General features: G+C 44.6%; 1 protein-coding gene across 1 annotated transcript in view; it reads right to left on the bottom strand.

Annotated features, from left to right (window-relative positions):
* The window catches only part of LOC121577804 (serine/threonine-protein phosphatase 6 regulatory ankyrin repeat subunit C-like), a 44,249-nt gene extending 20,212 nt beyond the window's left edge, over positions 1 to 24,037 (bottom strand). Inside the window, exons 1-22 of the mRNA XM_041891709.2 lie at positions 23,889 to 24,037; positions 22,715 to 22,798; positions 20,757 to 20,835; positions 20,329 to 20,399; positions 18,180 to 18,380; positions 17,866 to 17,953; positions 16,684 to 16,826; positions 16,293 to 16,505; positions 7,369 to 7,447; positions 6,960 to 7,074; positions 5,805 to 5,887; positions 5,446 to 5,563; positions 5,278 to 5,346; positions 4,994 to 5,134; positions 4,854 to 4,913; positions 4,468 to 4,579; positions 3,860 to 3,931; positions 3,301 to 3,502; positions 3,044 to 3,131; positions 2,733 to 2,850; positions 2,234 to 2,453; positions 1,999 to 2,086 (exon numbers count right to left, since the gene is read on the bottom strand). Coding sequence (XP_041747643.1) covers positions 1,999 to 2,086; positions 2,234 to 2,453; positions 2,733 to 2,850; positions 3,044 to 3,131; positions 3,301 to 3,502; positions 3,860 to 3,931; positions 4,468 to 4,579; positions 4,854 to 4,913; positions 4,994 to 5,134; positions 5,278 to 5,346; positions 5,446 to 5,563; positions 5,805 to 5,887; positions 6,960 to 7,074; positions 7,369 to 7,447; positions 16,293 to 16,505; positions 16,684 to 16,826; positions 17,866 to 17,953; positions 18,180 to 18,380; positions 20,329 to 20,399; positions 20,757 to 20,835; positions 22,715 to 22,798; positions 23,889 to 23,915 — 2,471 coding nt within the window. The 5' untranslated portion in view covers positions 23,916 to 24,037. The remainder of the gene's footprint in view (positions 1 to 1,998; positions 2,087 to 2,233; positions 2,454 to 2,732; positions 2,851 to 3,043; positions 3,132 to 3,300; positions 3,503 to 3,859; positions 3,932 to 4,467; positions 4,580 to 4,853; positions 4,914 to 4,993; positions 5,135 to 5,277; positions 5,347 to 5,445; positions 5,564 to 5,804; positions 5,888 to 6,959; positions 7,075 to 7,368; positions 7,448 to 16,292; positions 16,506 to 16,683; positions 16,827 to 17,865; positions 17,954 to 18,179; positions 18,381 to 20,328; positions 20,400 to 20,756; positions 20,836 to 22,714; positions 22,799 to 23,888) is intronic.
* Positions 24,038 to 24,246: the final 209 nt, after the last annotated feature.

Here is a 24,246-nt window from a genome sequence, read left to right as displayed (position 1 = left end):
CATAGGACCACTTTAAGCCGTACACTCCACAGAGCTGGGCTTTACGGAAGAGTGGCCAGAAAATGCCATTGCTTAAAGAAAAAAATAAGCAAACACATTTGGTGTTCGCCAAAAGGCATGTGGGAGACTCCCCAAACATATGGAAGAAGGTACTCTGGTCAGATGAGACTAAAATTGAGCTTTTTGGCCATCAAGGAAAACGTTATGTCTGGAGCAAACTCAACACCTCTCAACACCCCGAGAACTCTTCCATTTTTCATTGGCAGGGACTGGGAAACTTGTCCGAACTGAAGGAATGATGGATGGTGCTAAATAAAGGGACATTCTTGAGGGAAACCTGTTTCAATCTTCCAAAGATTTGAGACTGGGACGGAGGTTCACCTTCCAGCAGGACAATGACCCTAAGCATACTGCTAAAGCAATACTCGAGTGGTTTAAGGGGAAACATTTAAATGTCTTGGAATGGCCTAGTCAAAGCCCAGACCTCAATCCAATTGAGAATATGTGGTATGACTTAAAGATTGCTGTACACCAGCAGAACCCATCCAACTTGAAGGAGCTGGAGCAGTTTTGCCTTGAAGAATGGGCAAAAATCCCAGTGGCTAGATGTGCCAAGCTTATAGAGACATACCATAAGAGACCTGCAGCTCTAATTGCTGCAAAAGGTGGCTCTACAAAGTATTGACTTTGGGGGGGTGAATAGTTATGAACTCAAGTTTTCTGTTTTTTTGTCTTATTTCTTGTTAGTTCCACAGTAAAAAATCTATTTTAATTCCAGGTTGTAAGGCAACAAAATAGGAAAAATGCCAAGGGGGGTGAATACTTTCGCAAGCCATTGTAGAGCTGCTGCCTATGCTGTCTGACAAAATCACAATTTTACTAGTTCTTCAAAGTAAATAAGGCATACATTTATGACTGCTGAATACCAACTATCAATCACTTAGAGAGTTTCCCAACTCCGGTCATATAGTACCCCCGAAAGTACACATCCAAAACTCGAGCTTTGATAACAAAATTGATCGGTTGGTGTAGCACTAGCAAGGCACAGCTGAGCATAAATTGAAATAATTAGCTTTTTTATTTTACTGGACTAATGGTACCTGCATCTCATGGTCATGGTACTTTCAAGACAACTGGGAACTCTGAAAAAACAAGGTCAAATCAAGATGTCAGTGAACTTCAGGTCAGAAATTCAAAGCTCTAGAAAGATGCCAGAGTTTCCGAGTTGGATCTCACGATTCCCCCCAGAGTTCCCAGTTATCTTGAACGCACTGAAGTCGGAAATTTCAGAGTTCCCAGTTGTTTTGAACACGGCATTAGTCTCAGTGGAGGGAGGGAGAGCAGCAGAGGGTCCGCCAATGCTCTCTCCTTTCTTTCCTCCAGTGAGACTGACCAGAGAGAGGGGACACAGTCTTCCACCTGATGGCGAAACGTAAGTCGCACCGCATCTGCCTCAAACACAAATTCATGTTTCTATGCCAGAGAAAGTGAAATATTCCTCGATATTAAAATAGACACTACCAGCTGCTACTAATAATAAAAACGCAGTTTTTTTCAGACAAATCAAATCGTTCGAAATGGGAACACTTTGCCTACCCGGGGCGTAAGTCTTCTGATTCAAGTATACCTACAGCCAACAGCACAACATAAAGCAAAACAAAGGAGCGCAAGCCTTTATGCCTTTATCGCTGGCTTTTCTACAGAAATGTTTGGTGATCGACTAGGAATGCCTCGAAGATCGACCGGTTGGTGACCACTGGGTGACCACTGATGTAGAATAGTGGCCTGTTGGAAACTACAACTCCCTACTAAATCGCACAGTTCGGGTTTGATCTGATTTCTAAAAGAGAAACTGCAGTGAGAAAATGCGCATTGAGCTCACAGAAGAAAACGAAATGGAATTAAAATAATTGAACAGATGTTGGAAAAATAACTAACATTTCTGTTAATTGCTCAGCACTACCTAGAAAGGCAGGGGGAACCAGTCGTGGTACTCACAGAGCACAGTGCAATGGGGTGAAGGGGTTTCCTTCCTGGATGCTAAATGGTTTGTGTTCAAGTAAAACATCCAAACAGTCCTCGTGCCCTGAAAGAGTAAAAATATGTGAGTCAGACAACGGTTCACAGCTTAGAAGCAACGAGTTCTCGCCATGCCATCTAGCCAAAGCCCATACTTTGTGAGTTATTCACCACGGTTATTTGTAGCCTCTCCATGAAGGTGTGCATGTCTCACCGTGGTAGGCGGCCCAGTGGGCGGGGGTGTATCCACTGTAGTCCAACATGGAGTCGAGGGGGTCGGTGCTTGTGGCACCCTGCAGCAGGCTGCGCAGGAGCTCCATGTGGCCGCAGGAGGCGGCCAGGTGCAGGGGTGTGCGTCCCCGGGAATCCCTGCACAGAGCAGAGGCCCCGTGCTCGAGCAGGGCCGACACACAGTCCTCACAGCCCATCGCCGCCTGGAGGAAGAGACAGAAAGAGTTAGAGAGGCAGAACCCATCACTGCCAAGAGGAAGAAAGGACAAAAAAAGGAGAGAGAATAGGAAGGAAAGAAGAAGAGGAGGAGAGAAAGAGAGAGAGAAAGAGAAGAACAGATGAAAGAGTTAACGTTTTTGGACCATCACAGTAGGTGAATGGTTGTTAATCTGCAGTATACATTTTTAAAAAACAAATTTGGGACACCCCCCCCCCGAGATTGGGCAGATAGAACATTATATACACATGGTGGGGACACTCACAGCTCTGTGTAGGGCAGTGCGGCCTCTCTTGTCGGCGGTGTCAGCCCCGGCTCCCTTCTCCAGCAAGATGTAGACACAGTCAGTGTGACTGCCCAGAGCTGCCAGCATCAGAGACGTCCTGCACACACACACACACACACGTGGTTTTAAACAAAAATAACCAGTAGGTCAAAACAGGGAACCCTCTACTAGAGAATTGTTGTTAAAAAATTGTTATTGCTGGCATTGTAGGAAACTAGAAAATCCTCTATCCTTCCATTCTAGTGGGTGCACAATGTTCAATATTCAAGAAATGAATGACAGTCACTCACTGTCCCTGTACGTCGACGAAATCGATGACATCAGCCTTCTCACCTCGGTTGACCAGCATGAGCAGACAGTCTGCTTGGCCATTGGAAGCTGGAGGTGTTGACGGAGACAGTCAAATATTGAGACAAGCACACACAATGAAGAGCAGGGAGAATGTAACACAGAGAGGAGTGAAAATATTATTATATGCTCACACACATACAAACACCAAGTGGATCAGAAACTAACAACCACCCCATAGAGTGGAACACACACACACCTGCGACGTGAAATGGGGTCCACTTGCGGCGGCGCTCCTTCAGGCGGCAGGAGGCCCCGTGGGACAGCAGTACCTCCACGCACTGAGCATGTCCCCGTTGGGCTGCCAGGTAGAGGGCGGTGCGCCCCCCCGCGTCCCGAACGTCCAGACTCACCAGTGTCTCAGACAACACCCCCAACGCCTCACAGTGACCGTTATACGCCTGGGTGGGGGAAAGGGCAGGGAATACAAGATTGTGAGAATGGCAGTGGGTCACTGTGTTAATGGGATATTTATTTCACTCTAACTTCAGAACCAGCACCTCACAACAGTTCAACTGAAGAGTGTGAGAATGGGGGTCAGGGGGATAAATGTGTCAAGGAATTGGGTGACTGTGTTAAATGGATAGTTAGTTCACTCCAACTTTGAACTAGCACTGTAGAACAAAGAGGGGGCCGTAATTAAAACTAATGTAATGGGTTAATCTGACGTTAAACCAATCTATTTCAACTAATAGACAGTAAAGTGAAATGGAACCTCGGCCAGAGGAAACGAGGCTAAGCGGGTGTACTGTACTCACGGCTAAGTGCAAAGGGCTAACTGGAACACTGCTCTCCACGTCTTCCAGACAGTTGAACGACATCTCCAAGAGCTGGGGGACAGAGGGACAAAGAGAGGAGTTTGCAACCTGTACACACCATTTGCTAAGATCCACTGCTCTTCCCAAAGGACGCCAGAAAATGGTACACGTTCACTTGAGTTTAGCCCTCTGAAGAGGAAGCAACAGTAAATGCTTTACCGACATCCAACAGCCAATCTCAACTCTTAAAAGGTGTGGCTGAAAAGACAACTTCATTACAAAAGGCCATTACCAGTTCCAAACCCTTACATTTAAGAACCATTTTGAAGTACAACTTTGGCTTCATCTTAATACTCTAAAATGATTTCCTTTCCTCTTCGTTATCTGCACTGATCTGAAAACAATGGCCTGGTGAAAGCGATATGGTTGGATGTCTACTAGGTCTTTGCCGTCAGTTGTCCTGTTCTTTCATAGTGCAGATGAAGACGAGGAGGGTAAGCCACTATTGAAATGCACCCATGATTCGGTCTCATTTTGCCAGTATGTCTGTAGCACGCACATGTGCACGCGCACACACACACCGGTAGTCCCTCCTCCCACTGACTCACCAGCTCCAGGTTCTGCTTGTTTCCGTGGGCTGCTGCATAATGGACTGCGCTGTAACCCTTGGTGTTCCTCAGAGCTGGGTCAGCCCCATTATCCAGCAGATACTCTAAACAACTACACATACAGAGGGTGAAGAGGACAGTCATGTTGTTATGTCAACCAACAAACTGTTGGATACACAACTACATCAACACAGAGGCCAATTGTGAAAGGTCAATCAACAAGCCGTCAAATAGATGGGCAGGTTAACCTTAAGTGCAAACCATTGCAGAAAATAATACATTTCTAAACGGTTTCCATCTTCTGAGACACCACAATGTTAGGGCTTGGTTAGTTTGCATGTTTTATGTTTGATCAAACTGAGACTAAATCATGGTAAGGGACTTACAAAAAGGCCTCCTTGGCCCTCTCCTCACTCTGGTGTCCGACTGAGTAATGTCTGTCCACTCTGAAACAAAAACAAAAAGTCAGTCGAATTTGGGGGTCTGATATCTTTTAGCCCCCCTGTGTGTGTTCTGTGTGTCTCACCGGCGGAAGGTCTGCGAGGCAGCGGCATAGTGCAGGGGGCTGCAGCCCTTCTGGTCCAGCTCGTTCACCTCGGCACCAGCACTCACCAGGGCAACCGTGCACTGGTAGCTCCCATTCGCCGCAGCGTAGTGCAAAGGAGCTCTGCCATGGGAGGGACGGGAGAGCAGAAGTCACACTCACAGGAGAAGATAATAAAATAGGATAGGATAGAATAGAACTCACTCAATGACAAAAACGTTATGGGGAAAAACACATTTGTTGAATTCTAGAATGAGACCACTCACCTTCCCAATTTGTCCTTAATACTCAAGTCAGCACCACTGCTCAACAGCAAGTTAAGACATTCAACGTTTCTGCCATCAAAGAGAGAACAGAAATACAAATGAGATTATTATACAACCACTACCAAAAAGCTCACTCTTCATTCAAAATGTGTGTGCACGCACGCTCACCCTCCAGAGGCAGCGGCGTGCAGGCAGGTCCTTCCCAAGCTGTCTGGGGTGTTTATGTCAAACCCGGCTGACAGCACGTGCTCGTTGCTCAGAGATGATACAATGCTGTACAGCTGACCTGCAGAAAGCACAACACAAAACAGGAAGTGATGTCATACGGGGTGACCACATTGGGAGGTCTGTTTCCTAACATGACACTGAATGACAAAAAGCAAGTACTTAAAGAATGTGTTGTATGTAAATGCCCTTTCACATTCTATCTGGTACAGCACTACTTAGGGTAATTTGAATGTACACTTCGATGAAACTTGATTAGTTTCAATCATACAAACAGTTTCCATGGCTGTCTAAAGGCTTACCTGAGGAAAGTAACTTGCGACAACAGTCTGAAAACCCGTAGAGCACAGCCAAATGCAACGGAAACATCCCATTAATCCCTTGCCTAGAGAGACCGAGAACGAGAGCGACAGAGAGATGGATAGGGGAATATATGAGACAGGGAAGGAGATACAGTCCTGACAGCAGCTTCTCAAATATGTAATACACACAATGGTAACTATACTGAACAAAAATATAAAATGCAACAATTTCAAAGATTTTACTGAGTTAAAGTTCATATGATGAAATCAGTCAATTGAAATCAATTCATTAGGCCCAAATCTATGGATTTCACATGACTGGGAATACAGATATGCATCTGTTGGACACAGATACCTTAAAAGAACTGGGCCTCACAATGGGTCTCAGGTACTCGTCACAATATTTCTGTGCATTCAAATTGCCATCAATAAAATGTAATTGTGTTCGTTATCAGTAGCTTATGCCTGCCCATACCATAACCCCACCATGGGGCACTGTTCACAATGTTGACATCAGCAAACCGCTCGCCCACATGACGCCATACACGTGGTCTGCGGTTGTGTGGCAGGTTGGACGTGCTGCCAAATTCTCTAAAATGATGTTGGAGGCGGCTTATGGCAGAGAAATTAACATTCAATTGTCTGGCAACAGCTCTGGTGGACATTCCTGCAGTCAGCATGCCAATTGCACGCTCCCTCAAAACTTGAGACATCTGTGGCATTGTGTTGTGTGACAAAACGGCACATTTTAGAGTGGCCTTTAATCATGCTGTTTAATCAGCTTCAGTGGATGGATTATCTTGGCAAAGGAGAAATGCTCACCAACATGGATGTAAACAAATTTGTGCACAACATTTTAGAGAAATCAGCTTTTTGTGCGTATGGAACATTTCTGGGATCTTTTATTTCAGCTTATGAAAAATGGGACCAACACTTTACATGTTGCGTTTATATTTTGGTTCAGTGTAGAAGAGATATGAGTTTTGCTGCTAGTTCTGTTGAGAGGTCCATTATGTTACATAAGCAATGGGAGAACTGATCCTCTGACATAATTCTCTCAGAAGAGACGTTATGCTTCTGCCATAAGGAATGTCTACACCAGACTTGTGTGTCTGTTCTGTCACTCACCTGATTGTGTGTGTGCGTGTGTCTCACCTGGCCGTGTCAGCACCGTTAGTCATCAGGGTGCTGATCAGCAGCTCGTGACCGTGCTTAGCAGCAACGTGAAGAGGAGTATTGCCATATTTATCTACACAGTCGATCTCCCCACCTGCACACAGAGGAGAGATAGAGGATGTGGTTAGGGGCAGAGAGGAGAATTGCACCCTACTGTTTTTGACACAGTTATGAGATGACATCTGGCTGTCTGAGTTGTGGTTGCTGCTATTGGCTGGTGGGGATGAGTGTTGGGTATGTTTGGGTGGTGCGCTTCAATAGAAGTTTGTTCCCCGAAATACTGCAGGCACTTTTCGCAAACACCATATAATTGTGTAGTGTGTGATAATAGTGTTGTTTTTTATAATATCGCAAATATTACTATTATTTTGAATCTGTGTGTGGTTACCGTTTTGGATAAGGATCTGGGAGCGAGTGAAGCGCCCGTGAATAGCGGCCATGTGCAAAGGGCTCTTCCCTTCTTTGCTCTGTGAGAAAACAAACAAAAACAGTTATTTGATAAGAAAATAATTCATTACCTTAAATATCTCTGATGACTAAGACTGCGTCCCAAATTGCATTCCATATACACACATACAATGTCCTAATATTGAATGTCCTAATATTGAGTTGCACCCCCTTTTGCTCTCAGAACAGCCTCAATTTGTCGGGGCATGGACTCTACAAGGTATCAAAAGCATTCCACAGGGATGCTGGCCCATGTTGATGCCAATGCTTCCCACAGTTCTGTAAAATTCGCTGGATGTCCTTTGGGTGGTGGACCATTCTTGATACACACGGGAAACTGTTGAGCGTGATTAACCCAACTGCGTTGCAGTTCTTGAAACACACAAACCGGTGTGCCTGGCTGGCACCTACTACCATACCCCGTTCAAAGGCACTTCAATCTTTTGTCTTGCCCATTCACCCTCTGAATGGCACACATAAACAAACCATGTCGGAAGGATTAGAAATCCTTCTTTAACTTGTCTCCTCCCCTTCATCTACACTGATTGAAGAGGATTTAACAAGTGACATCAATAAGGGATCATAGACTGACCATTTGAAAGCTATGTCATGGAAAGAGGTGTTCCTAATGTTTTGTACACTCATTGTGCTTGTAAATATACACACAAACAGTACATTCGGAAAGTATTCAGACCCCTTCTCCACATTTTGTTACGTTACACCCTTATTCGAAAATGGATAAAAATTAAAATCCTTAATCTACACACAATACCCCATAATGACAAAGCGAAAACAGGTTTTTAGAAATCATTGAAAATGTATTTTAAAAAAAAGACAGCAATACCTTATTTACATCAGTATTCAGACCCTTTGCTTTGAGACTCTAAATTTAGCTCAGGTACATCCTGTTTCCATTGATCATCCTTGAGATGTTTCTACAACTTGATTGGAGTCCACCTGTGATCAATTAAATTGATTGGACATAATCTGGAAAGGCACACACCGGTCTACATAAAGGTCCCACAGCTGACAGTGCATGTCAGAGCAAAGACCAAGCCATGAGGAGCGTCGAGGCACAGATATGGGGAAGGGTACCAAAAAGATTCTGCAGCATTGAAGATCCCGAAGAACACAGAGGCCTCCATCATTCTTAAATGGAAGAAGTTTGGAACCACCAAGACACTTCCTAGTTGGCCGCCCGGCCAAACTAAGCAATCGGGGGAGAAGGGCCTTGGTCAGGGAGGTGACCAAGAACCCGATGGTCACTGACAGAGCTACAGAGTTCCATTGTGGAGATAGGAGAACATTCCAGAAAGACAACCATCTCTGCAGCACTCCACCAATCAGGCCTTTATGGTAGGAGTGGCCAGATGGAAGCCACTCCTCAGTAAAAACACATGACAGCCCACTAGGAGTTTTCCAAAAGGCACCGTAAAGGACTCCCACCTAAAGGACTCTCAGACCATGAGAAACAAGATTCTCTGGTCTGATGAAACCAAGATTGAACTCTTTGGCCTGAATGCCAAGCGTCACATCTGGAGGAAACCTGGCAACATCGCTACGGTGAAGCATGGTGGTGGCAGCATCATGCTGTTGGGATGTTTTTCAGCAGCAGGGACTGGGAGACTAGTCAGGATCGAGGGAAAGATGAACGGAGCAAAGTACAGAGAGATCCTTGATGAAAACCTGCTCCAGAGCGCTCAGGACCTCAGACTGGGTTGAAGGTTCACCTTCCAACAGGACAACGACCCTAAGCACACAGCCAAGACAACGCAGGAGTGGCTTCGGGACAAGTCTCTGAATGTCCTTGAATGTCCCGGCCCAGCCAGAGCCCAGACTTGAACCCGATCGAACATCTCTGGAGAGACCTGAAAATAGTTGCAAAGAAAAAGCCATATCTCAGACTGGCCAATAAAAATAAAAGATTAAGATGGGCAAAACACAGACACTGGACTTTTTCTTTGCAACTCTGCCTAGAAGGTCAGCATCCCGGAGTCGCCTCTTCACTGTTGACGTTGAGACTGGTGTTTTGCGGGTACTATTTAATGACGCTGCCAGTTGAGGACCTGTGAGGCGTCGGTTTCTCAAACTAGACACTAATATATTTGTCCTCTTGCTCAGTTGTGCACCGGGGCCTCCCACTCCTCTTTCTATTCTGGTTAGAGCCAGTTTGCGCTATTCTGTGAAGGGAGTAGTACACAGCGTCTCAAGAAGGCCAGTTTTATTGCTTCTTTAAATCAGCACTACAGTTTTCAGCTGTGCTAACATAATTGCAAAAGGGTTTTCTAATGATCAATTAGCCTTTTAAAATGATAAACTTGGATTAGCAAACAACGTGCCATTGGAACACAGGACTGATGGTTTCTGATAATGGGCCTCTGTACGCCTATGTAGATATTCCATTAAAAATCAGCCGTTTCCAGCTACAATAGCCATTTACAACATGAACAATGTCTACAATGTATTTCTGATAATAATAATAATAATAATAATAATATGCCATTTAGCAGACGCTTTTATCCAAAGCGACTTACAGTCATGCGTGCATACATTTTTGTGTATGGGTGGTCCCGGGGATCGAACCCACTACCTTGGCGTTACAAGCGCCGTGCTCTACCAGCTGATCAATTTGATGTTATTTTAATGGACAAAAATTTGCTTTTCTTTCGAAAACAACAACATTTCTAAGTGACCCCAAACTTTAGAACGGTAGTATATTTCTAGGTATGTGTTTGGGTAAAATTAACATTTAGTTTTTATTCTATAAACTACTGACAACATTTCTCCCAAATTCCAAATAAAAATATTGTCATTTAGAGCATTTATTTGCAGAAAAATGACAACTGGTCCAAAAAAAAAAAAAAAAGATGCAGTGTTGTCAGACCTCGAATAATGTAAAGAACATAAGTTCATGTTCATTTTTAAACAACACATTACTAATGTTTTAACTTAGGAAGAGTTCAGAAATCAATATTTGGTGGAATAACCCTGATTTTCAATCACAGCTTTCATGCGTCTTGGCATGCTCTCCACCAGTCTTTTACATTGATGTTGGGTGAATTTATGCCACTCCTGGCGCAGAAATTCGGCTTTGTTTGATGGCTTGTGACCATCCATCTTCCCCTTGATCACATTCCAGAAGTTTTCAATGGGGTTCAGGTCTGGAGATTGGGCTGGCCATGACAGGGTCTTGATCTGGTGGTCCTCCATCCACACCTTGATTGACCTGGCTGTGTGGCATGGCGCATTGTCCTGCTGGAAAAAAAACTATCCTCAGAGTTGGGGAACAATGTCAGAGCAAAAGGAAGCAAGTTTTCTTCCAGGACAACCTTGTACGTGGCTTGATTCAAGCATCCTTCACAAAGACAAATCTGCCCGATTCCAGCCTTGTTGAAGCACCCCCAGATCATCACCGATCCTCCACCAAATTTCACAGTGGGTGCGAGACACTGTGGCTTGTAGGCCTCTCCAGGTCTCCGTCTAACCATTAGACAACCAGGTGTTGGGCAAAGCTGAAAATGACCTTAGCAGAAAATGACCTTACTCCAGTCCTCTACGGTCCAATCCTTATGGTCTTTTGCAAACCTCAGCCTGGTTCTTCTTTGCTTCTCCTTGATGAAGGGCTTTTTTCTAGCTTTGCACAACTTCAGCCCTGCGCCTAGGAGCCTGTTTCGAACAGTCCTCGCCGTGCACTTCACCCCAGCTGCCGTTTGCCATTCTTTTTGTAGGTCACTTGATGTCATCCGACGGTTGTTGAGTGACATTCAAATGAGTTGGCGGTCATCGCGGTCAGTAGAGAGTCGTTTTTGCCCTGTACCGGTCTGTAGCTTTGTTGTCCCCAATGTCTGCTGCTTGACCTTGTTCTTATGAACCGCCGTCTTTGAAATTTTAAGGACGGAAGCAACCTGACGCTCACTGTATCCCTCTGCCAGTGAAGCCAGAATTCAACCCTTTTTTTCCCCTCACTCAAAACTTTCCTTTTTTTTTTTTTTTTTCAACTCTTTTGGCATGGTCCATAGTTATTTTTGGATTAATATAAAATGTTGAGGTACTATTAGCACTGTTTTTGCCATCCAGCTGGTCCTATTGCAAGAGGATAGTGATGACCACAGTGGGTTTTATACTTTTCCTCGTTAAATAAGATTTGGTTCAGGTGATCACCTAATCAGTACCTAACTCAGTAGAATGAGGTGTGCCTGTGTTGGAATTCAACAGACACTGGAATGGAAGTCATACATGTAGATGCTGATTTAAGAAATATTTGCAGTAGTCTCAATTTTTTCCAGAGCTGTCTGTCTGTGTGTATATATATACAGTGGGGGAAAAAAGTATTTAGTCAGCCACCAATTGTGCAAGTTCTCCCACTTAAAAAGATGAGAGAGGCCTGTAATTTTCATCATAGGTACACGTTACCTATGACAGACAAAATGAGAATTTTTTTTCCAGAAAATCACATTGTAGGATTTTTAATGAATTTATTTGCAAATTATGGTGGAAAATAAGTATTTGGTCAATAACAAAAGTTTCTCAATACTTTGTTATATACCCTTTGTTGGCAATGACACAGGTCAAACGTTTTCTGTAAGTCTTCACAAGGTTTTCACACACTGTTGCTGGTATTTTGGCCCATTCCTCCATGCAGATCTCCTCTAGAGCAGTGATGTTTTGGGGCTGTCGCTGGGCAACACAGACTTTCAACTCCCACCAAAGATTTTCTATGGGGTTGAGATCTGGAGACTGGCTAGGCCACTCCAGGACATTGAAATGCTTCTTACGAAGCCACTCCTTCGTTGCCCGGGCGGTGTGTTTGGGATCATTGTCATGCTGAAAGACCCAGCCACGTTTCATCTTCAATGCCCTTGCTGATGGAAGGAGGTTTTCACTCAAAATCTCACGATACGTGGCCCCATTCATTCTTTCCTTTACACGGATCAGTCGTCCTGGTCCCTTTGCAGAAAAACAGCCCCAAAGCATGATGTTTCCACCCCCATGCTTCACAACTCGCTGTTGGCTGGGCTCCCTGCCTGTGCCATTAAACCCCTACAACTCATCCAGAATGCCGCAGCCCGTCTGGTGTTCAACCTTCCCAAGTTCTCTCACGTCACCCCGCTCCTCCGCACACTCCACTGGCTTCCAGTTGAAGCTCGCATCTGTTACAAGACCATGGTGCTTGCCTATGGAGCTGTGAGGGGATCGGCACCTCTGTACCTTCAGGCTCTGATCAGTCCCTACACCCAAACGAGGGCATTGCGTTCATCCACCTCTGGCCTGCTGGCTCCCCTTCCTCTGCGGAAGCATAGTTCCCGCTCAGCCCAGTCAAAACTGTTCGCTGCTCTGGCACCCCAATGGTGGAACAAGCTCCCTCACGACGCCAGGACAGCGGAGTCACTCACCACCTTCCGGAGACATTTGAAACCCCACCTCTTTAAGGAATACCTGGGATAGGATAAAGTAATCCTTCTCTGCAGGTCCTCTCTGCAGGTCATTCACTGTGGTTCTGGGATTTTTGCTCACCGTTCTTGTGATCATTTTGACCCCACGGGGTGAGATCTAGCGTGGAGCCCCAGATCGAGGGAGATTATCAGTGGTCTAGTATGTCTTCCATTTCCTAATAATTGCTCCCACAGTCTTCCCAGCCTGGTGCAGGTCTACAATTTTGTTTCTGGTGTCCTTTGACAGCTCTTTGGTCTTGGCCATAGTGGAGTTTGGAGTGTGACTGTTTGAGGTTGTGGACAGGTGTCTTTTATACTGATAACAAGTTCAAACAGGTGCCATTAATACAGGTAACGAGTGGAGGACAGAGGAGCCTCTTAAAGAAGAAGTTACAGGTCTGTGAGAGCCAGAAATCTTGCTTGTTTGTAGGTGACCAAATACTTATTTTCCACCATAATTTGCAAATAAATTCATAAAAAATCCTACAATGTGATTTTCTGGAGAAAAAAAATCTCAATTTGTCTGTCATAGTTGACGTGTAGCTATGATGAAAATTACAGGCCTCTCTCATCTTTTTAAGTGGGAGAACTTGCACAATTGGTGGCTGACTAAATACTTTTTTTCCCCACTGTGTGTGTGTGTGTGTGTATATATAAACACAAAAGTATGTGGACACTCCTTCAAATTAGTGCTTTCGGCTATTTCAGCCACACCCGTTGCTGACAGGTGTATAAAATTGAACACACATCCATGCAATCTCCATAGACAAACATTGGCAGTAGAATGGCCATACTGAAGAGCTCAGTGACTTTCAACGTGGCACCGTCATAGGATGCCACCTTTCCAACAAGTCAGTTCGGCAATTTTCTGCCCTGCTAGAGCTGCCCCGGTCAACAGTAAGTGCTGTTATTGTAAAGTGGAAATGTCTAGGAGCAACAACGGCTCAGCCGCGAAGTGGCAGGCCACACAAGCTCACAGAACGGAATTGTCAAGTGTTGAAGTGCGTAGCGCGTAAAAATGGTCTGTTCCAAACTGCCTCTGAAAGCAAGAACTGTTTGTCGGAAGCTTCATGAAATGGGTTTCCACCGCCAAGCAGCCGCACAAAAGCCTAAGATCACCATGCGCAATGCGAAGAGTCGGCTGGAGTGGTGTAAAGCTCGCTGCCATTGGACTCTGGTCCAATGGAAACGCGTTCTCTGGAGTGATGAATCACGCTTCACCATCTGGCAGTCTGACGGACGAATCTGGGTTTGGCGGATGCCAGGAGAACACAATGCAGTGACAACTGTAAAGTTTGGTGGAGGAGGAATGATGATCTGGTTCGGGCTAGGCCCCTTAGTGGCAGTGAAGGGAAATCTTAACGCTACAGCATACAATGACATTCTAGACGATTCTGTGCTTCCAACTTTGTGGCAACAGTTTGGAGAAGGACCTTTCCTGTTTCAGCATGACAATGCCCATGTGCACAAAGCAAGGTCTATACAGAAATGGTTTGTCGAGATTGGGGTGGAAGAACTTGACTGGCCTGCACAGAGCCCTGACCTCAACCCAATCGAACACCTTTGGGATGAATTGGAACGCTGATTGCGAGCCAGGCCTAATAGCCCAACATCATTGCCCGACCTCACTAATGCTCTTGTGGCTGAATGGAAGCAAGTCCCCGCAAGCAATGTTCCAACATCTAGTGGAAAGCTTTCCCAGAAGAGTGGAGGCTGTTATAGCAGCAAAGGGGGGACCAACTCCATATTAATGCCCATGATTTTGGAATGAGATGTTCGACAAGCAGGTGTCCACATACTTTTCGTCATGTAGTGTGTGTGTGTGATATACAGTGCATTCGGAAAGTGTTCAGACCCCTTCACTTTTTCCAGATTCTGTTACGTTACAGCCTTATTCTAAAATGGATTAAATTGTTTGTTTTTCCCTCATCAATCTACACAAAATACCCCATAATGACAAAGCAAAAACAGTTATTTATTTTAGCAAATATATATTTTAAAAAAGTACGGAAATATCACATTTACATAAGTATTCAGACCCTTTACTCAGTACTTTGTTGAAGCACCTTTGGCGGCAATCACAGCCTCGAGTCTTCTTGGGTATGACGCGACAAGCGTGGCACACCTGTATTTGGAGAGTTTCTCCCATTCTTCTCTGTAGATCCTCTCAAGCTCTATCAGGTTGGATGGGGAGTGTTGCTGCACAGCTATTTTCAGGTATCTCCAGAGATGTTTGATCGAGTTCAAGTCCGGGCTCTGGCTGGGCCACTCAAGGACATTCAGAGACTTGTCCCGAAGCCACTCCTGCGTTGTCTTGGCTGTGAGCTTAGGGTCGTTGTCCTGTTGGAAGGTGAACCTTCGCCCCAGTCTGAGGTCCTGGCGCTCTGGAGCAGGTTTTCATCAAGGATCTCACTATACTTTGCTCTGTTCATCTTTCCCTCAATCCTGACTAGTCTCCCAGTCCCTGCCGCTGAAAAACATTTTACATTTACGTAATTTAGCAGACGCTCTTATCCAGAGCGACTTACAAACATCCCCACAGCATGATGCTGCCACCATTATACTTCACCATAGGGATGGTACCCGGTTTCCTCCAGACGTGATGCTTGGCATTCAGGCCAAAGAGTTTCTTGGTTTCATCAGACCAGAGAATCTTGTTTCTCATGGTCAGAGTCCTTTAGGTGTCTTTTGGCAAACTCCAAGCGGGCTGTCATGTGCCTTTTACTGAGGAGTGGCTTCCATCTGGCCACTCCACGATAAAGACCTGATTGGTGGATTGTTGCAGAGATGGTTGTCCTTCTGGAAGGTTCTCCCATCTCCACAGAGGAACTCTGGAGCTCAGTCAGAGTGACCATCGGGTTCTTGGTCACCTCCCTGACCAAGGCCCTTCTCCCCCGATTGCTCAGTTTGGCCAGGTGGCCAGCTCTTGGAAGAGTCTTGGTGGTTCCAAACTTCTTCCATTTACCACAGGTGGACTCCAATCAAGTGGTAGAAACATCTCATATGATCAATGGAAACAGGATGCACCTTAGCTAATTTCGAGTCTCACAGCAAAGGGCCTGAATACTTATGTAAATAAGGTATTTCAGTTGTTCTATTTTAATACATTTGCAAAAATGTCTAGAAACCTGTTTTTGCTTTGTCATTATGAGGTAGTGTGTGTAGATTGATGAGGATTTGTATTTATTTAATCAATTTTAGAATAAGGCTAACGTAACAAAATGCGGAAAAATCAAGGGGTCTGAATACTTTCCGAATGCACTGTGTGTTTATGTATGTATGTATGTTTGTATGCATGCGTATATATATATATATAAATAAAACACTTGTGACCATGGCCCATAGGGTTCTGCTCAATTTGTGCACTATATAAGGAATAGGGTTCCATTTGGGGTGCAACCAATCCCTTTTTCCCCAGCCTACTCTAACTGACCTGCATGTTGACGTCAGCACCGTTGTTGACTAGCAGCTCGAGGCAAAGCGCCCCGTTGGTGGAGACAGCGGCCAGGTGCAGCGGCGTGCAGCAGCGGTGGTTTGGCTGGTTGACGTTGGCGCCTCGGTTCACCAGCTCGTTGGCAACCGCCTCCTGGCCCGTGTAGCATGCCATGTGGAGAGCTGTGTTCCCAAAAGCGTTGGGCTCGTCAATCTGACGTGGAGATAAAGGTAGAAATTAGACAACTAGAGTTGGTGGTGGGGTTTGGGGATGTTATATGGCCTGGAGATAAAAAAAAACAAGCAAAGAATTTCAACAATAGGAAGCCACCCAACACATGGAGTGACCTTATGATGGTGATATTATGGAACCCCATCCCCTGACCCCTCACCTCTGACCCCAGCCGTAGCAGGTACTTGACCACCTCGATCTGGCCACTGGCAGCGGCGGCGTGGAGCGGGGTATAACCACGCTTGTCCCTGCACATGGCGTCCGCACTCCGCGACACCAGTAGCTTCACAATCTCCAGATGCCCTGAGGGAAGAGGAGACAACCATACAATCATGGAACATATACAGACACAGACAGGTCAACTAAAGCCAAGGCAATCTTCTGCTTGTGCGTAAGAATATGCGATTCGGCACAGATATTCTTATATTTGTATATAAAGATCCATTGATGGGAAGTTGTCTAGAATGCAAGTTGATTTGTAGATCAGTGAGTCTGCTCAGTGCACAGTGCCTTTGCTCAGGCTAACGAGAGGAGTGTTAGTAACCACGTTTTCATCCAACCATTTAATGCGGATGAATTACCTGACGGATGAATTACCTGACGGATGAATTACCTGACGGATGAAAAATTTTAAGACCGGGCAGATAGAAACATGAAATTCCGGTACAATTTTATAAATGCCGACAGACAATTTGTTTGCTCAATCTTTTTGTGTCTGTAAAATTAATTATTTGAGGAATGGCGGTGGAAATGCCATTATGCAGAAATATTAATATAATAACAATTATTGAAGTAAACTTGGAGTCACGCGATGTATGTTGTGTGGTCCTCCCACTACGACTCGGGAAAGCATACAGTTTATTAGGCTACAGATGAAATAAGTTATGATGAACTTCACAGGGTGGTGAAAGTGCAAGGTGATGAGCTTGATGCTCCTTTCCAATAAATATTGAGGGTCTTATTCTGGTGACATGATGATCGATGCTTGGCTGCAATTTGACAAATACAAATAATATCGCTCTCATCCATAATAATATGCGAGCTGTTGGCTAGAGTGCATGTGTCAAGACCAGAGTGGAAACGTGACAAAACCATCAGTAAAGTTGAAAATGCGATGGAAACCCACTTAACTTGTATTTTTCATTCTGTAAATTGTTTTATATGCACTGTCATCACGCACAGCCTTTTATTTGCAAAAAGTATGTTCGATGGAAACATCTCTGGTGGGAAAATGCCCATATTGTTCTATGCAGATTTCAGAATATTCACATTAAAATCTGGTCGCAAATTGGATGGAAACCTAGCTAATTTCAGGAAATGTGTCCGTTAAGGTTCCACCCACCGAGGTATGCGGCCCAGTGGATTGGCTGCCTCTCCTTCTTATCACTGGCACTCAGGTTGGCCCCTTTGTTGAGGAGCAAATTCACCATCTGGAAACAGACAGGAGATAGTGAGTTAAAACCAAAACACTCAGACACCTTTCTGAGTAGATGATGAACAGTTTAGCACCGAGGCTGCGTCTGAAATGGCTCCTATTCCCTATATAGTGGACCCTATGCGGGCCCTGGTCAAAAGTAGTGCACTATATAGGGGATTGGGTGCCATTACAGTGTTACTCATAACCCTCCACCCTATGACTCCGCTGTGACCCCTGACCTCCACGTGGCCGCTGTGTGCTGCGTGGTGCAGGGCCGTCCTGCCGGAGCGGTCCGCTACGTTCAGGCTGCTCAGCTTGGGGATGAGGGCCTCAGCGCAGCGTGTGGCCCGGTTAGCCGCCGCCACGTGCAACGGTGTCTGCCAAAACTTATCTCGTGCATTGACCTCCGCATCCTGCTTCAGAAGCAGCCCCACAGCCTTCTGGGAAAGACGGAAGGAGAATAAATAACAAGGATGAGGAGTGTGACTATCACTGAAATTCATATACAGTGAGGGAAAAAAGTATTTGATCCCCTGCTGATTTTGTACGTTTGCCCACTGACAAAGAAATGATCAGTCTATAATTTTAATGCTAGGTTTATTTGAACAGTGAGAGACAGAATAACAACAAAAGAATCCAGAAAAACACATGTAAAAAATGTTATAAATTGATCTGCATTTTAATGAGGGAAATAAGAATTTGACCCCCTCTCAATCAGAAAGATTTCTGGCTCCCAGGTGTCTTTTATACAGGTAACGAGCTGAGATTAGGAGCACACTCTTAAAGGGAGTGCTCCTAATCTCAGCTTGTTACCTGTAGAAAAGACACCTGTCCACAGAAGCAATCAATCAGATTCCAAACTCTCCACCATGGCCAAGACCAAAGAGCTCTCCAAGGATGTCAGGGACAAGATTGTAGACCTACACAAGGCTGGAATGGGCTACAAGACCATCGCCAAGCAGCTTGGTGAGAAGGTCACAACAGTTGGTGCGATTATTCGCAAATGGAAGAAACACAAAATAACTGTCAATCTCCCTTGGCCTGGGGCTTCATGCAAGATCTCACCTTGTGGAGTTGCAATGATCATGAGAACGGTGAGGAATCAGCCCAGAACTACACGGGAGGATCTTGTCAATGATCTCAAGGCAGCTGGGACCACAGTCACCAAGAAAACAATTGGTAACACACTACGCTGTGAAGGACTGAAATCCTGCAGCGCCGGCAAGGTCCCCCTGCTCAAGAAAGCACATATACAGGCCCGTCTGAAGTTTGCAATGAACATCTGAATGATTCAGAGGAGAACTGGGTGAAAGTGTTGTGGTCAGATGAGACCAAAATCGAGCTCTTTGCCATCAACTCAACTTGCCGTGTTTGGAGGAGGAGGAATTTTTTATTGAACCCAACTACAGGACATTAGGTTAAGTGCCTTCTCAAGGCACATCGACAATTTTTCACCTATCGGCTGGATTAGAACCAGCGACCCCTTGCTTCCACTAAGCTCCTGCCGCTGGGGTAACTGCCTATGACCCCAAGAACACCATCCCCACCGTCAAACATGGTGGTGGAAACATTATGCTTTGGGGGTGTTTTTCTGCTAAGGGGACAGGACAACTTCACCGCATCAAAGGGACGATGGACGGGGCCATGTACCGTCAAATCTTGGGTGAGAACCTCCTTCCCTCAGCCAGGGCATTGAAAATGGGTCGTGGATGGGTATTCCAGCATGACAATGACCCAAAACACACGGCCAAGGCAACAAAGGAGTGGCTCAAGAAGAAGCACATTAAGGTCCTGGAGTGGCCTAGCCAGTCTCCAGACCTTAATTCCATAGAAAATCTGTGGAGGGAGCTGAAGGTTCGAGTTGCCAAACGTCAGCCTCGAAACCTTAATGACTTGGAGAAGATCTGCAAAGAGGAGTGGGACAAAATCCCTCCTGAGATGTGTGCAAACCTGGTGGCCAACTACAAGAAACGTCTGACCTCTGTGATTGGCAACAAGGGTTTTGCCACCAAGTACTAAGTCATGTTTTGCAGAGTGGTCAAATACTTATTTCCCTCATTAAAATGCAAATCAATTCATAACATTTTGACATGTGTTTTTCTGGATTTTTTTGTTGTTATTCTGTCTCTCACTGTTCAAATAAACCTACCATTAAAATTATAGACTGATCATTTCTTTGTCAGTGGGCAAACGTACAAAATCAGCAGGGGATCAAATACTTTTTTCCCTCACTGTAGCTACTCATTCAAGGAAGGAGGTGAAGGGTAATAAGTATGGAAGATTCATTTCAAAAGCTGAGAAATGAGCAGTGCTATAAAGACTGATGAGGAATTCCAGTGAAATGACTGTAGAAGGTTTTACATATTGTATTTGACATCATGGTCTTACTTCGTTCCGTGAGGCAGCTGCCCGATGCAGGGGAGTCAGCCAGCCTTGGTCCTTAGCGTTAATACTAGCACCTGAGAGAGTGAGTGAGTGAGTGAGAAAACTCAGTCAACCATTCTGTAACTCTCAGCTCCACTGATTAAATAACAACAACCATATATGCAGAGTGTAAAAAAAAAAGCACATTCAGCTAATCACAATGGCCCTCAGATCTCAGGTGTTCAGTGACATTTACACACCTCTGGTTTCATTAGCAGCATCTTCCTTTAGGATAGGGCTTCTCAACCTCTGACTATAGGGAAGGGTTTCAATGCTGGTTGATATTCTAACAGATAATAAGATTAACCTTTATTCTATAATATGATAGGGATAATTGAGTGAATAAAGCAAATCACTCTGAAAAGTGTCTGTCTCATGCTGGAGAACGCTACCTGAATTAATGAGGAGGTCCATAATGTGAACGTCGCCCAAACACGCAGCAGCATGTAAGGGGGTACGGCGTTCTTGGTCCTGAGGAGGGACCGCAGACAGAGACACAGTCAGCAAGAACCCAGATTAAAGCCCACGGTTGGTTTTGATCACATCATTGTATTAAAAACAAACAGCAAGTTGAACGATACACCCCAAAGCCCCAGAATATAGAATGTAATGCCGCTGCTAATAGGTTTATGCTAATACCAACTACATAAAATAGCTTTTAATTACAGGATATTGAAAATACAGAAAGAAATAGCCATCCTGCAAAAAATTCAAGTAAAAAGGTATGTCATACATGTTGGCCTGTAGCCTGTCTCCTCAGAATATTCAGTATGAATGCAAAGTGGAACTTTTTTTCACAGAAAACGATCAGTTGGGGTTAGGTATGCTGTATCTAAAAATGTGGCAGGGAGCTAGACCAGATTTGTTTTATTTATTCTGTAAACCGAAAGAAGGGCTTGAAATTCACTTCAGTGAGTAAAATTGCTCAGGCATCTATAGCCTGTTAACGGACCCTGTCCTCCGTACTGGAATGTGTGCGTGCAGTGTAAACCCACCAGTGAATGACTCATGACAGTGAAAGGAAGGAAGGGAGGCGTGTGGGGAATGAGGGCTCAGGCCCAGTCCTCACCCTCGCAGCCCTAGTAAGGAAATCGCTGTCTTATTCTCCATACGCATCATTCAATCACTGACTGGAGGAGGAAGCCGTTTGAGGATTTTGGGCCTCCGGGAGGAGAGGCTGTTTAAGGATAAGTGTCCCTGTGGGTTTTGGGCGTACAAGTCAAAAATGTTCTGCCTTGCACAGCAAGAATTCATGTTTGGATGCATGTAGGCATCAAAACAATGTTAACCATGTGAAAGTGAAGCAAAGGGAGCTCAACTGCATATTAATTCAAATGTGTTATTTTGCTGTGCTAGAACAGAATGTCTTCTTTGACTTTAAGTAGTGATTGAATAGCCCCAGGGCTAGTGGCTTCAACTGAGTATTGACAACAGTTATATAATATTTGACCTCTGCCAACTATTGACTCCATTGCAAATGCAAAATATATTAATATACAATAGAAACTGATTTAGGTTGTTGTGACATTTGACAAATTGCAGCTACTGAATTTACACATTGGCACCAAGTCATAGATGAACCAACGCTGATTTAAAGTATGCACTCAGCAATTTGAGACCATGTCCTCTCAACTCTAGAAGTTCCTTTCTACACACCACTATTCACATTAGGCGCCCTCACCTTGCCCTGTTTCAGCTCCTGTGAAACTGAATGTTAAGGCTGCCTGTGTGTCTGTATTAAGTGTACCTAGAGAAGGGTGTCAGCGCTCTTTAACCTGACAGCCAGCTGGTCAGATTACCAGAGGGGTGGAACAAACTCGTAAGGAACCTGAACTGACTGGCCACACACTTGGATGGAAGAAGATGCTTTCAATCTCTCAATGCTAAGCTTTTCCTCCCATCAATCCCTTAACCATAAGCTCATCTTTTCCTTGTCCTCAAATACATGGGGCATGTGCACTTGTGTGCAATTCAACCACACACACATGAAATACAGCTTACACTCAAAATGGTTCTTGAAGAGAACAACATGCACAGATACTGTTGGAAGCTGCGACCAAGAATGTGAAGCGTGAACTACTGTGGGTATAACATTACTGCTCCACATAGCATTATTGATTGACTGTGTGGCCTTAACTAGATCTGATTCACAGTTGACAGGAAGGTCAAATCAAATCAGTTTATTGGTCACATGCACAGGAGGTCAAAGCGTGTAGAGGATTTGAGAGGTAATCCCTTGCTATTTAACTGGCTGGCCCATTAAGAACGTGTCTAGAAAATGGGTACCATAGGAGATGTGGAGGAAATTGATTCACACAGGGTCATGTTCATGTGTAGGGAGCCATCTTACCAGTGCATTGACTTCTTCATTCTTGTGCAACAAAAACTTCACTTCCTCTGCATTTCGGCTAAATATAGCCTGGACCAGTGGAGTCTGGAAGAGAATATAGACACATTAAATATTTTCAGATTGTGCATGCACTACTGACATCCTGATTCTCCTGTAAATAAAAGAAAAATAATAATAGGCCTGCGTTATCTGGTCCAATTTCTTGCAAACTTCTTTGAAATGTGCTGCTGCATAATGCAAGTTAATATTAGTAGAGGTCTTTGTCATAGACAGGTGTGGGATCTGGGCATTATGCTATAAAATGTGTGATGCTTCCCTGATAACACGGGGTGGATGAATGACTTTAGTTAGCTATCTACTTAACTGGGAATCACTCACAGACAGACACTACTAGTCATATTTGCTAACGTTAGCTGCGTGCACCCAACACAACGCACTTGGCTTGGAATTGGAAAACGCCTCATCACGCAGTGTTTAAAATGTAACAGCTGAGTGCATTTCTGTACAACGCGCAACTATACGGAACTATAAAAAGTTAGCTAAATACATAATTCTGTCCAGTTAACTCGATACTTTACCAACAACACAGTAGTGACAGCCCAGTCCATAGCTAACTAATGCGGACTGCAGCGACGATGTTTCGAGCTAGCTTGCTAGTTTCCTAGCTGTCAGCTAGCTAGCTGAGAATGTCTTTACTCCTACATTGTTGGTTATTGACGTCTGAACAAGTTGTTCAAACTGGAAATCATAAAATCCCAAATGTTTAGCCAGTTAGCTAGCTTGCTACTAATCTGAATATGTCTTCGTCCATGCCGATGTTAGCAAACGTTAGCTATGGGATGATAGCCTGGTTAGGCAAGCTGACGTATAAATCCTATTGCCACATTTAGTAGCTAGGCATTAGCAAGCGAACAAATCAGTGGGGACATCATTTTCGCAAACAAAACAGTCCCACGTTATACTTCATTTTATTGGAGCATGTAAAATGTAACTAGACTGTATCCTTAAAATGGCCATAAACGAGCTTAGGCCAAGCACCGTACGTAGTTAGCGAGACCTAGCTAGCAACGTTAGCTAGCTATCTATCAAACCCGCCCTCATAAGGAAACAGTGATAAAGAAAACAACGGTTTCCAAAATGAATACCGTAGCTTGCGTTAATTCGCATTCCCTACCTGGTCTGTTATGTTTAGTATTCCCATATCCCAGTCAGTCAGGCCGGAGCTCCTTCATTAGGATCGGATGGAGATGTAGCTAACTGCGATATTTTTTGTTTTATTGTGGTAATTATTCGGGGAAGGATTTGTTCTGCGTCCGTGTATGCTCGCCGTTCTTTATTGCACTGATAGACACAAGTGGTGCGTACTTGAACTGCGGCCGTCGGTAAAAGCTAGTATGTGCAGCACCAGCAGCGACATACAGTGGTCACTTTGAATAGTGCACCACAATCTATCCATAAAATCTGTAAATGTATCAGTTATTCATCATATATTTATTTTTAGTAACGTTGTAACTATATCAGAGACAAAACAT

The sequence above is a fragment of the Coregonus clupeaformis genome, unplaced genomic scaffold (assembly GCF_020615455.1).
Source record: "Coregonus clupeaformis isolate EN_2021a unplaced genomic scaffold, ASM2061545v1 scaf0043, whole genome shotgun sequence".
Taxonomy (NCBI): Eukaryota; Metazoa; Chordata; class Actinopteri; order Salmoniformes; family Salmonidae; genus Coregonus; species Coregonus clupeaformis.
This window is presented reverse-complemented; position numbering and strand designations above follow the sequence as displayed.